Source organism: Vidua chalybeata, chromosome 2, assembly GCF_026979565.1.
Source record: "Vidua chalybeata isolate OUT-0048 chromosome 2, bVidCha1 merged haplotype, whole genome shotgun sequence".
In the NCBI taxonomy this organism is placed as follows: domain Eukaryota; kingdom Metazoa; phylum Chordata; class Aves; order Passeriformes; family Viduidae; genus Vidua; species Vidua chalybeata.
Genome location: NC_071531.1, coordinates 91,269,404 through 91,283,671, shown reverse-complemented (window position 1 = coordinate 91,283,671; position 14,268 = coordinate 91,269,404). Strand labels below are relative to the sequence as shown.

General features: G+C 40.7%; 1 protein-coding gene across 3 annotated transcripts in view; it reads right to left on the bottom strand.

Moving 5' to 3' along the window:
* CDK8 (cyclin dependent kinase 8) overlaps positions 1-13,657 on the bottom strand; it is a 69,140-nt gene extending 55,483 nt beyond the window's left edge. For all 3 annotated transcript variants that reach the window (XM_053935037.1, XM_053935038.1, XM_053935039.1), the window contains exon 1: positions 13,362-13,657. In XM_053935037.1, coding sequence (XP_053791012.1) covers positions 13,362-13,489 — 128 coding nt within the window. In that variant the 5' untranslated portion in view covers positions 13,490-13,657. The remainder of the gene's footprint in view (positions 1-13,361) is intronic.
* Between the last annotated feature and the right edge of the window lie 611 nt (positions 13,658-14,268).

Genomic DNA, 14,268 nt, shown 5'->3' with positions numbered 1-14,268 from the left:
CACTGAAGTGGCCTGCTGAGTGCACAGCTGAACACCAGATTTATCTAAAAACAAAAAGGAGTCATAGCAGAAGTACAGTAGTTCCTGTCCACATTTAAGATGACGTTAGATTATCTTCTAACCATTACTTTTTTTCCCCATATCAGCTGGATGCAGTACATTCACATTTGCCAGCTAAGTGCAGCACCCCCTGCAGAAGTAATTATGATCACTGGAAAAATTCACCAGAGCTAAAGCCACATATTTTTCAAAATATGGAAACAATACAAAGTAGAATTATGTTCTTCTGTTGCAGAGGTTTAAGAAGGACTTGAAAGTTATTTTACTTTTACTGACACTCTATGCATATTATGAATATAAACTTCCAAAATTTGATTATTCTACAAATACGTAATTTTACAAGAGCCACTCACGGGTTTTGTCTAGTGAGCACATTTCAGTTAAACTGGCTAAAATAAGTTGGACGAAACCAAATCAGAAGATAAATATTAGCTCAAATTACTGCTTCTTCATTTGACTGAACTTAAATATTTTGAAAAATGCAGTAGTTCTATAACATGCATTAAACCTACAGGAAATAGGTTAACATTATCTTTTCTATTATAAACTGTGTGCCACACAACGAAAGCATGACTATTTTTAAAAGTTCAGATTTATTCAAGCCCAGAGTATTTAAATGTATTTACAACCAGCTTAAAGTTTATCCCATCATAAATTCTAGTTTGTTCTTTTCAAGGGAGAAATCTGCCAAAAAGGAGATAAAATCCCAGATTTTGCCATGAAAGCCTCTTATATATTAATATATGAGAAAGGATTATGAATAATACAACTGAGTCAGAAAATCTGTGACTCTGAACTATTTTTTTAAGCATTTCAGCTAAAAAGAGTAGTTTACAACTCTTCTCTCCTCTACAAAGTTACCTGCAAAGAGAACATGAAAATAAAGGAACATCTCTTTCCAGAAAGAGAAGGAATAAAGTGCAGCTGTTCATCAGTTCATCAGTAGAAGAGAATAAATTCAGTTCATAAAGTAGTGTGACTTCTTACATATTTGACCTTGCCACTAAAAGCAGCATGTTCCACCCATTCTAATACAGATGCCAGTATCAGGACCTCTTTGAAGTGTCACACACTCAAGAGTGCTCACTCCCAAAGGGGAGATTTCAGACTGCTTCCCTATTTATACAGAAATAAATGTTATTTACTTCTTCAACTTCAAATGTGAGATACACAAAAAAAAAGTGAATAAAAATGCATGGAAGCATGTTAAAAACAAACAAAAACCAACAAAAAAAAAGTGATCAAAAAAAAGGTGATCAACTGTCTAGAATCTGCTAGAGTTGAATGAAGCCTCTAAACAATACAGCACTCCTGCAAAACTTGCACATTGCAAAACTCAGAAAGATTGACAGAAACTTCATATTTCATTTTAATTACCCTGCTGTTCTCTCACTTCTTTTTTTACAGCGATATAACAAAAAATATATGCCTTAATGCTAGGCAGTGAATCTCTTGGAAGTTTCTAGTTAAGTTCTAGCTGAATTAAAAACTTAAGGTCTAGCAGAAAGATCATATTAAAAATGTAAACATTAAACAATCTAGCAAAAGGGAAAAAATAGACTTCTCTCTAAGGCAAAATTTCAATAAATTTGCATGGTAATGGTTTGGTTTCTTCCCCTTTTGAAGACATGTACATGATGCACAGAAAAAAGCAGAGGCAAAAGACAGCATATGCAAAAACAAACAAAAAAGATAGTTTGTGCTCTTCATTGTTGCTATTAGCCCCCTGCTGCCCCCCCCAATAGCTTGTCCTGAAAGTAATGCTTCAGAATGAGCGATGTTAATACTTTAATATGCAATTTTTAGACTGTGTTCTTTAAAAAAAGCAAAAGGAAAAACCTTTACAAAAGGATAGAAGTATATAAGGTGCAGAGTTTTTCACTGAAGCTGGTTTCATGGACTTGGATCTGATTTTACAAGATGTCATGCGAAAATAAAAGCCCATATTACTCACCACAATGCTAACACAAAGAAATTAGTCCAGGGGAAAATGCATTAGCAGTACTGAATTTATTAAAGGTCTAGCTAAGGCATCAATATTTTTTCCATTCCCAAAATGCTTAGGAGGACATGGCAAGATCACTGGGCTAGAACAGCATCATTATTATTTCAGATAGCAAGGCTCAGGCTAAGAACACTTTCTACTTCAAAATAAATCCTCCAATAATCAGAGCTGTTAGTGGGTAGAGAAAAAGTAATTTCCAAAGCTGGAGGAAAAACCATCAACAACAAGGGCCAATAAACACAAGGGCTTGTAAGATGGCTGATGTGGTAAATGGCAATTACTGATTCCCTTTTTTCCTTTTGTTCTTAGTTTTTTTTTTTTTTAATTAACAACTTTTGCCACAACATGTAGTTTGGCAGGAAGTTCAAAGCAATCAAGTAAATTCAGTGATGCACTGTACGTGTGGTTCTTCTGATCTAAGAATTTGCTGCTGTCAAAAGGAAAGTCTTCTCTCAACATCTCTGCCTTGCTGCTCCCAGCCAAAAAATTGCCTCCCTTTATGCCAACTCTGATCTGTGCCACACTCCATGACAGGACTCACCTCCTGCATTTTCCTAAGAGTTAGCTACTTCTAAAAAAGAAGTTAACCAATATTAAGTAAGTTAACTAACATGAGTTAGTTAATTCTGTCCATTTACAGCAGGGTAGAAGGAATATCAAAACCAGCACTAACAAAGTATGTGGTAAGAGCAAAAGACAGCAAAGGAATGAGTAGAGGACAGAGATGAAGATGGAGGAGAAAAAGCAAGATACCACTCACTTCACAGCCTGCTTTCTAGTGGTAAGACTGCAGGAAGTATGGGTGTCCATAATTCAAAAAAGCGAAAAAAAAAAGGCAAAAAAAAACCCAAAAAACCCCATCTTGACCATAGCCCTGCAACTAGCACCAACACAAAATTTCCACAGAGGAGAGAATCCCTGGGATTTGGTTATCTTTTCCTCTCTTAATACACAAAACTGTAATTTGCCAGCTAGCCCAAAACCTAGGTTTTAAAGCCACACAATTATGCAGATCATTCCTATGAGATGAGCTGATGAGCAGCAGACCCCTGCTCCAGACTCAAAGCTCCATCATGGTGCTTAACTAGGTCATGGCAGTCTTACCAGTACTTTTATAGGAAACAAAACAACAAGTGCATACACAAATTATCTCTAAAGGAAAAGATTGCTGTAATTCATCTGCACTTTCCTTCTCCTCTCAGATTGCTCTTAAATCACCTCAGTATTTGTACCACTTCAGAAACTAGAAGCTGCATAAAGATTGAGCACAGCACTTCAAAGCATCAACAACAAACTGGCCTAAAGCACAGGCGCACACTCCAGAAAACCATAATTTCATTGGGTAATTTCTATTTTCTTCAGTAGTCAAATCTATGACATTACTTGGTTTACCCAGAAGAAGCAACATATTTGTTGCTTTTAAAAAAAGCCTAACAGTCACAAACTTACTACTGCAGGAGCTACAAGTCCACAGACTATATTTGCTTATTTATTTGCCCTTAAGGGAATTCTCTTTCAGAAATGCATCCAGTCACTGAACAACTGTTTCTTCTCAATGACACTCAAGATTTTAGAGACTTGGACTGTCCCTTGCTCTCACAGACAAAAGAATCCTTGTCCATGGGAATGACTGAAGTTTTCACACAGATACTGCTCCACATTCCTGAGTATTGCTGTTGGTTCTGTGAGGAAGGGATTAGAAGCACCTACAATACTGAAAATAAGACTCACAGCAACAATGGCACTGTGCTTTGTGCTCCATTCCACTGCTAGGAAGTTCTATGATTCTCTCTGCTTTTTAGCAATTGCTTGCATTGAACTAGCAGTTTCGTGAAAATGTCATTATAAACTTCACAATTGTTTTCTTAAACAATAATTAACTTGTGTGTGTAAAGAAAAGACTATTTTCCCAAACAGCTCCACATCAAGTACAATGTGTTATTGAAAGATTGTGATACCCAGGGTAAAGCCATCATGATCAGTCCTTGCCTTCAGTATCCCAAGTAACATTCACCAGCAAAGCTTCTCCCCAATTATTTATGGCAAGTGATTTCCAAACAAAATATCTGAGCAGCACAGATTCCTGGGAGATACCACTAATGACCTCTCACCATTATTTCACATCTCTAATTTCTCCATCCAGAGAAGGACCATCTCTAAATTCAGCTTTAGTCTCTGGTAGGAAGCGTAACAGGATGCCTTTATAGTTAAGATTACATAAACTGCATTGTCTTTAGCCTGTATATTAATTCCATTGATGCATTTTAATAGACTTAGGAAGTGCTGAATGTGTTTTGCAAGACTGTTCTCTCCATCTCAGCACCTATCATGGGTCCACTATCTCTGCTTTTGGTTCACCTTACCAATTAGTAGTTTCCACTTCTCCAGAAAGTCCTTTTAAAATCTGATCTAACCATTGCCCCTTTCCAGTCTTTCATAACTGGGACTATTTAAAACACAGGGTTATACTTTCTGGTTAGAAATTTGCTCCTTCTGATGTGCAAAGATATCTCACCTTGACAACTGTCTGCACTTCATGAACACCTAAGTTTGAGACAGATCCTTCAATCACTGTCTTCACTGCTAATCCTTTAAGTTCTTTCATAATGTCTACATTCACTTAGCTCCTATTTCTTTATTCATCCTTCACAGAAGACTTAATTTTTCAAAGAACATATCCTCATTCCCAAGGGCTTCCTTTATTCTACTATTTCAGCATGTCACCTTTTTTAATTGATGGTTTAGAGTACCTACTCACCCGCAGTCACTGAGAGCCCAGCAAAACTTCAAAAACTGTTCCCAGTAGCTTGCAACACTTCACTATCTTGGCTCTCTTAGCTTTGAGAGGCCATCTCCTCCCACCACCATCCCTCTTATTTTCTTTTTTAACTGAAGTGGTACTTCAAGCAATTTTTTTTTTTTAACCCTGTATAGATTTGGCATACACCAGGAGCAAAGAACAGCCCATTTTTGTCACAGACAGTCCTCAGTAGTATCAGTTTGCATCTAATCTTACCCTAGTGTAGGCCAAGTCCCAAGTTGATCCCCCCTCTGTGCATGCCCTATCTGTTTCACTAAGTTACTACTCACTACCATGAAGTTTTGTTTTTGGGCGATTCCTTCTCGCCCAAAAGCACCCACCTAAATTAAATGAGGCTAACAAGCCGCTCATTGCTGTATTCTCTGCTTTGCAGCCTCACTGATCCAACACACCACAGGCAAACAAGTCAGGCAGATGTAAATGCAGCCCTAATGATATTGCTCCCCTGCCCTTACACTCTACCCACAGACCTTTCCGTGTTGCAATAACTGGTCTTTTTTTAATGTCTTTTGGTATCTGACACTCATCTGGCAGAGCCACATAAGCTTCCAGTTGGGCTTTCATACAATGGAACTAACATAACAGTGAATGGCACTGTTAGCACATTTAATTGCGAGGGGTTGTTTTGTTCAACCCTGCTTAAATAGGATTGATGTTCACCCAAAAAGAAATGAGAGATTTTGAAAACCAAGCTGTTCAAGTACAAAAAGTTAGAGAAGATTCAAATTACAGTCAGGGACAAGTTTGCTGCCTTGCTGTCTTCCAGTCCCCCCCAGGTAAAGCTTGCCCCAGTTGCTTTGATTGCAAGCTCCATACCTTCCACAGAAGTTCTGTGAGAAAACACAGTTGATGAAGCCTGACTTTCTAAGGCTTCATTGTGGGATTATCCAGTTATCTGAATGCAAATGATAATTGGAAGTACATATGAAGTTAAGGTTCCCCACTCCTAGGGTAAGGCTATGCCTCTCACCAAAAATGTATCTTGGCCAGAAATACAAAGTGGAATCAAGAGTTTTCTGCAATTCAGATCCTTTTGTATTTCAAGTTCTCAGCTGCACTTATTTTTCACACAGACAGTAATGAATTGAGTCTTCATTTTTAGAGCAACTCTCAAGTGTCCTTTATTCAAATGTCAACATCTTGTATGCAAGGTGTTACAAGCACACAGCAGAGCTTTCCCAGAAAAACAGGCAGATTGTTTCAGTGACCTTTAGTTGTGTTCTTGCCTGCTCACAAAACGTGCATTTTTTCAAGGATAATTTTAATTTTTGATGTTTAGACTAGCATCTGTAGTTGAGAAAATCATTATGCTCTCTTGAACATTTTGTCCTTTAAAAAGTATCTGCAGCTTTAATCATGGCTTATACAGTTCTTTTCCTGCAAATTCTAAACTGACTGCACAATATGCTTTGCCATACTACCACTTAACACTCAAGGTTGTTAAGAAGCTGTTGAATAGAAACTGTTTTCTGAACAGCAGTATCTTTTTGCTTGAGTATCACACATAGTTTTACAAGCACTCTTTGGCATCCAAATATTCCTATGATTAAGTCAGTCTTTCACTAAGACTGACAAAAGTCTTAAGGCAAAAAAAGACCCCATGCAATAGGGCAACATCAGTAGAATCCTCCGTTTTAAAAAAAGCAGAATATTAAATGGTATATCCAGCACCTTTCCTATATAAGCTACTAAGGACTTAATATACTTCTGTATAAAATTCAATATATTTATTCATAAAATCACAGAATGGTTTGGGTTGGAAGGGACCTTAAAGATCATCTAGTGATTTCCAAATTCAAGCAGCTATCTCTCAAATGGGAAGCCTCAACACACAGAAGTTAGCAATTCATTCCCAAGTAGCCTAACAAAAAATTGTAACTATGAGTAAAGCTAGGGCTGTAATCCCAAATGTGCTATTATGGGGCTTGACAAGGTCTCAGAAACCATTTGTTGAGCCTTGGAGGAGACAAGAGAGAACAGCAGGCTAGCCAGGCAGAACACAAAACCCTCCTGAATGGTTATCAGCCCGCACATAGCAGTAACACGCAGCATTACTTGCCAAGCTCACAAAGAAAAGATGGGGGACAGTGGGGGGAGAGGAGCATGAGAGGTACAGCACTGGGAGGATGAAGCCTGAAACTGAAACTTTATTCCTATCCACTCACAAAACACAGGCTCCTCTACCCTAAACTCAAGACTGCTTTACAGGAGAAAGCTACCAGAAAGAAAAGCAAGCCTTTTATTAGCAGCAGTGTTCTCTGACAACCTGCACCTCCTGTACAATCAGCACCCTCAAAAACTAACCCCTGTTCTCTAACGGGAAATCACGCACATGCAATAGCCACTCCATGCCCCCACTATTTACATATATTACTGTAATTTGAAAGTCCAGAATCAAACTACATGGAGACCTTTGGTGGTGGTTTTTTTTTTGTTGTTGCTGTTTTGCAACACTACGTTCATAGCCTCTTCTCTGTACTTGTCATAAGCTTCAGGTAGGAATGAAATACCAACTCACCTTTGCTGCAGGGTATGAAAATAAATCAACACCTCTGTGACAAGATAACAAAAGATCACAATAAATAAGGTCCAAAGGCCACAGCAGGACTCTCTCAACCACCAGACCTTAAAAACCTACAAAGCCTGGAGCCATGTAACTGGGTGAGAAGGGAAGGAAGAGGATAGAAGACAGTTAAGAGTGGCTGACCAGAAAAATGTAAAAGCACAAGACTTCATGCAATACGGCATGCCTACCTCATTATGTAGATACAGTTTAATTAGGAACTTTGTAACTACTACAGTGAAGGATCCAAAAGAGACTCAGGGCATATATTTTAAGAAGATAATACCACATATTACATACATAAATAAAGTTTGTGGCATTTAGAAATTCCACACTATTGTTGACAGGAGTCAGAAGCCAAAGGCTTGCATGCCAGCTCTGTGGTTCTCACCACCTGCCTGCAATCTCCACCAACTGCTTTGGGTCAAAACAGTTGAAATCAACACACAAACATTCAGCCAAAAACAACAACAAAATCACCACTGAGAGAAGACAAGAGTTGTCTGGAAATTTATAGTGAAAACTAACAGCACAAGGCTCATGATATAACTCCTGTAAAGGCTCCATACAGAACTAATCAAGAAGTTCAAGTCCAGCCCCCCCGTTTCACTTCTCACCAAGTAAGATTTCAACTCCTTACGTCTACTTGTGGCACTCCCAAACTCTATGTAATGTGGGAAATTAATTTGTAGAGAATTCTCAAAGCCAAGAAATGCTTATAATGTATTATAATTAGAAAACAGTTAGCTTCTAATTATAATAGCGTATATTATAACATCTGTATTGTCTCACTCTTCGCAAAAGACTAAAAATAGAATGAGTTTTTAAAACGCCTCTCAGTTACCGCACCTCTAAGTCAAAAGGAGACTTAATCTGACAGGTACCTCTCAGCAAATATCAGTTTGATATAGACTGTGATGAAGTAAGTGATTACGTATCCAGTGTAACTCAATCAATACACCCTCACAAACACAGACAAACTGGAACTAATCTGCTAACCACCTTATGAACGGCCAGAAAGTGGTTTAGTGTTAAAAAACAAAAAAATACCACCAAAACTCAGAATTCCTGAAGCAAGCAAAAGCAGGCTCTTCTGCATCCATTCCAGAGCTTGGCCTGATCTCTACATGAGTATCTTAACTTCTACAGTTGCAACAGTCAGAACACATTACAACTGTCAGAAGTGACTGGTTTTGACAACATTGCAGAACAGACACTATGCTGTTATCTTTTCCCTTTGACAATGGGTTATGCAGTTTAGCTACACTACTTTAAAATATTTATGTTTTCCAAAAACATTCCAGGTCATCCACCTTCAAATGCTGCGAAACAAGAAGAGCACAAGAATCTTGCACATAACCCAATCCATTCATTATTTTATCTAACTTAAACAGTTCTGCCTTCTCTATTTTCCAAGATAAATATTCCTCATCCCTTCAGTTTCTCTTTATACAAGAGTTTCTGAGAGAGAATTAAAATTCTTGCAATATCCTTTTAATTGGTAGGTAGAAACTATGACATACCATATTACAGATTATGCAACCCAATAACTTACTGGACATCTACTAGATTTCCACCATTCTGCTTCTTTTACAACTCATACAGACCCTCAAGGGGAGAAAAAAGTAGATTAGATTTGACTGCTTGAAGCATGCAAATGTATTTTCATAACGCCAGTTACAATGTGTCAGTAGGTTCAAATTAAAAAAATCTGTTCCCCCACCTACAGCAATACTTCCAACACAGAACTCTAAATGCTGAAATTACAAAAAAAAAAAAGTCCAATTCCACTTGTGTTTGGGACCAATATCACTTCTCACAGTTCCTGACAACAACTAGGACAACACCAGTTTGCTTAGTGTTGGTTTCCCACCTTCAGTCTCACCACTCAAGTCTCTTTCCAAGAGATTAGGAAAGCTTTCAATAAAGCGCCAGGAGACATTTTTACAGTTCAAGACCCTCAATTATGTAATTTTTTTGCTGTTGTAATTAAAAAGTTAGATACTGCCTAACAGGGACATTCAATAGTTTCTTATTCTCATCCAAACCACATCCAATAAACAAGAAAAATTATCATTTGGAAACATTCCAAACTGCCACTGAAACAGTCAGCCTTCCTCCACAGCACAGGCTTCTCTCTCAGATTTCTGACTATAGCTGTACCATAAAAAGGGAGAGGAGAGCCAAGAAAGCAGTGCAAGACCAATCCCAGTAAGCCTGGGAACACCGGTTGGACATTACCACGTGCTCAGCACATGATGCCAGTCCCAGGAAGGGCTGCACCTCCTGTGCTGCACAAGCTGAGCAGCCAGGCTTGCACAAGAGACCCCAGTGTCCTGCCACCTCAGTCTGCCGGTGACTGGCACTCAGCTCCTAGGGAGCTCCAGAGAAAAAAATTAAAAACAGTAGATCTGCATGTTAGTTCACCAAACAAAAACTGCTGTCATTATTTTCCAAGTCCAGCATAAGTCAAATAGGTAGATTTTATAGCTGGGTTCAGCAGCGTTCCTGAGGGAGCACCCAAATGGCACATAAGGCAACTTTTATGCAAGAAATAACTGACATTTTCTGGACCCCCCCCTAAAAAAAGTAAACTACCCTACAAATACTAGAGATGAGCAACAGTTCCTTTATCTGAAGACTGATGCTCAACATGCCATGCCTGTGTTCCCTTCCCAGTGTACGCCATTAGAGTCAAATGCCTTCTTGTACACCTTTCCACTATAAAAATAAATCCCATTAGCATCAAATGCTTCTTTGTACACCTTTCTGCTATAAAAATAAACCCCATCAATTCACAGATTTTGCTCTGAGCAGGTTTTAGAGCCCACTGCAGGTAGTGTACTGATGAAAAAGACACCATCATTCAATAAAAATCCAGGAAGATTCAACCATATAGACAGACCACAAACTTAAAATAGAAGAGATTAAAATAAAAACTCCAGAATACCATTTTGCTGCAGGCAGTGCATCAGATAGAGCTCAATTATGAGGCCTGACATTGTCACTCAGCTGATTTGGTGTTCAGTTGGGTCAAGTTTGGCAGTTAATATGTGAGAAACACCAATGGAGCTGTATCTGGTGATCCTCTGAGATGGACCAGTAGAGAGCCCAAACCTCACCTTGTGGCAGAGGGCACCGCAGGGCTCGATCGGCTTTTGTCTTGGAGCAAGACTTGAAAGAAACCCTGGTTACAATCCCATCTGGTCACCAGCACACATACTACAGGACATCTCTCCTTCATTAGAAGGATTCTCACTCCATCAAGATTCATGAAAGACTGTCCTCCAAAATATTCCTGTGTAGTTCAAGTCATGCAACTAACTTCCTAGGATTAGGATACAGAGCTGATATCTAGTTTTCAATAGCCTTACTGCACCTCAGAGGCAGCTGTAAAACCTGGAAAGCAGTAAAATAAAAAGTAGGTGAAGACTGCAGTTGTACTACAGACACTGCTCCTAGTATTCTTGAACTGGGTTTTATTACCAAGGATCTTAGAAGATACATTTGTACAAACTGAATTACTAAAATTTAGTTATTTTTTGTGATCCTTCTATCTCTTAGTCATCCATAGTAGAAAACATCATTTAAGAAAAAGCTGAACCAATACTGTTAACAAAATATTTGCATTCCTGCAGGCCACTCTTCAAAGTACTCTAAAAATTACTGTGCATATCTTCGAAGATTTGTGCTATTTAAATTAAGAATTAGAATAATGTAGCAAAGTTTAAAGAATGCTTGTAAGTTCAAGGGAAATATAAAAAATAAAGTTTGAGCTGTATAGACTCTAGAAACAATTTAAAAAATTATTGATCCATCACTACTTACCATTTGGGGAATACTAAAACAATGCAAGAGTATTTTTTGAATATATACATGTACTAATAAACAAATACTGAACTCTGTTGCAGGTAATCCCCACCACAGGACATAACATCCATTCATCTATTACTACACCTTCAGGAACATTAAATGTTATTACTAAATGTTATTATTTGCTTCTTTGCTTTAACTGATTGCCTCTGGATAAAAGGATGTAAACAAAACCTCCAACTTCAATCCTAATTCCACCCTTGTAATTTAAGATCACATATGTACAAATGTATTACAAGCTACAAAAGCATCTACGGATGCTTCTATTTTACATAGTTTTGTGATCATCCAAGGGCAATTACACAGGATATTTAAAAGTTTTCAGAAATCAGAAAGGCAAATGGGAAGTGTTACAGAAAGGGATGGGAAACAAGGCACTAAATGAACAACAAAGCAAAGAAAAAAGGAGACAATACATATTGCTTATCTTTTTTTTTTTTTCACCAAACTTTAATCAAACACCATATCTTGATTTCCCCACTCACCAACAAGAGTGAAGATTTAAAAACATATACATCCAACTGTAAAACCACTTTTGAGCAACTATCCATTTTTAAAGCAAACCAATTTTTTCCCTGAAATTTCTCATAACAGCACTACCACCAGCATTTTTAAACACTCTCCCAAACAACATCAAGCAGACCGATGGTTTCACCAGAAATGCTTCAGCAGTATGACATGCTGAATTCCCTACACCTTGCTGCAGTCCAACATGCTGAACAGCTGCAAGGCTGCCTGACATAAACATCAGAAATGTAGCCTTATCTTTCAGTACCTCGACTTATTTTTCATATTACAGATCTCTGTATGGGCACAGAAACCAGGGCTGGCTATATCAGCAGCGTTGGTACCTGCATATAAGGAGACTTGAGGCAACAGCCTATCACACTTACAACTGGCTTTTCTTTCCTCTTGCCCTCCCAGAATAGAAAGGAAAAATTCTTATCTTGCCCAAATTCTATGAACGGTTGGAAGGATCCAAATATAAAAGTTGTGCAAAAAAAGCAGTTACCTGACTCCTACCATCAAACAAAATTCAGGATGAAGTAACTGTGCTGCAATTAATATCAGCATATTTAAGACACAGACGAGACAAGACAAGGTGCAACCATTTTCATTACAGCTGTTCTCTAGGTAATAGCAAGAGCATTTCCTTCTAGACCCAAAACCTTATGTAAACATAACCAGATTGTATTTTGGCCATAACTGACCACTGCCTGCTTTAAAAGTTTATTTATCCAATGTAAAAATAAGAGCCAGAGTTTTAAAATGCACCTTATCTGAATGACAGTATACAGAGCACCACTGCAGTGAGACTTTAAGAGAAAGACTAGATGCAATTCAAAATTTAGGACCTGCTACAAGAACAACCCGTGCCTCTCCCGTTTCTCCTCTCCCTACTTCCTATTGTTCCGCTGTTCAGCAAATGATGCCATGTCACTGAAGAGGGAAACCTAAATGACACTTTCATTAGGTCTTTCTTCAAAATGTTTATGCCAAGAAATTAATTTACTCAGGTCTATAACAAGAACTGGTCATACACAAAAGGTGTTTTAAAGCATTCTAAAGCCCCAGAAGCACGAGCAGACTTTGGCTTCTGAAGCAGCCAGCAAGACGACCCAAAATGGTGACTACAAGTAATAAATCATATTTTAAAAAAAGGCATTGTTAAAAACAACAACAACAGCAAAAAGCAGTTCTATAAAGCCGACGATCAGGCTGAACAGTATAAGCGGCCACTGATTTAATCATAACGAGAATCCACGAAGGGAACGCTTTTCCTCGGGCACAAAATTTGTTTCTGCAAGCCCACCCGCTACCGAAACACGACTCCGGCACAGCGCTGAGGGGCTGGCGACGCTCGCAGTCACCCAGGGGGAACCAGGCGCCGGCCGGCCGGGGATCAGGCAGGGCCGGAGAAAGGACGGCACTAGCGCGGGGAGCGGGGGGAGGCACACGAGCCTGTGGGGCAGAAGGCGGCCGGGGGCAGGAGGGCGCGGGCGGGCCGGGGGTCCCGGGCCGCTCTCTCGCTCACTCACCCGTCCTTGCGCTTGGCTTTGTAGACGTGTCCGTAGGTGCCCCTGCCCACCTTGCAGCCCTCGTACTCGAAGAGGTCCTCCACCCTCTCGCGCTCCCCGGTCAGCTTCACCTTGAAGTCATAGTCCATCTTGGGCGCCCGCCGCGATCCGCCACCGCCGCTGCCCCCGGCAGCCGCGCCCCGCCCCGCCGCACACACCGGGCGGCGGCAGCAGCAGCAGGAGGAGGAGAAGGAGGAGGAGGAGGCCCCCGCGCCGCCCCGCGGAACATCCAGCGGCGGGGCTGCTCCCTTCGCTCCGAGCCCCAACCCCGGCGCTCCCTCCCTCCGTCCCTCCCTTCGCCCCACGCCAGGAGCGGCACCGCCGCCGGTCCCCGGGCGGGCTCTCGGGGCCGCGCCCGCGCGCGCTGCCGCAAACGGACGTCGCAAACCGCGGGCACCTCCCCGGCCGCGGGCAGCGCACCACGTGGAAGGGGCCGTCCCGGCGTGCCTTGCGGGCGCTGCCGCACGCCGGGAGGTGTAGTACAGGCGGAGGGAGGCCGGCCGGGCCGCGCCGCGCTGCATGCCGGGAGCTGTAGTTCGTGGGCAGGGCACGAGGGGCCCGCCATCAGCAGCCACTGCGACTAGCCCTCGGTCCCTTCCCGGGGCCTTGGCTACGGTGAATATTCCGGTCCCCAGCTCGACCCAGGCTGGCGAGGGCAGACGTGGTTGGTCCCTGCTGCTCTAAGCATCTCTTAGCATCGCTATAATTAAGACAATTCCATGACTATGAACATGGACAAAATCAGAGAATCACAGAATATTTTGAGTTGGAAGGGATACTTAAGGTTCATCGAGTCCAGCTCCTGGCCCTGCACAGGACCATCCTCAAGAGTCACACCATGGACGTGGGAGAGTTGTCCAAGCACTTC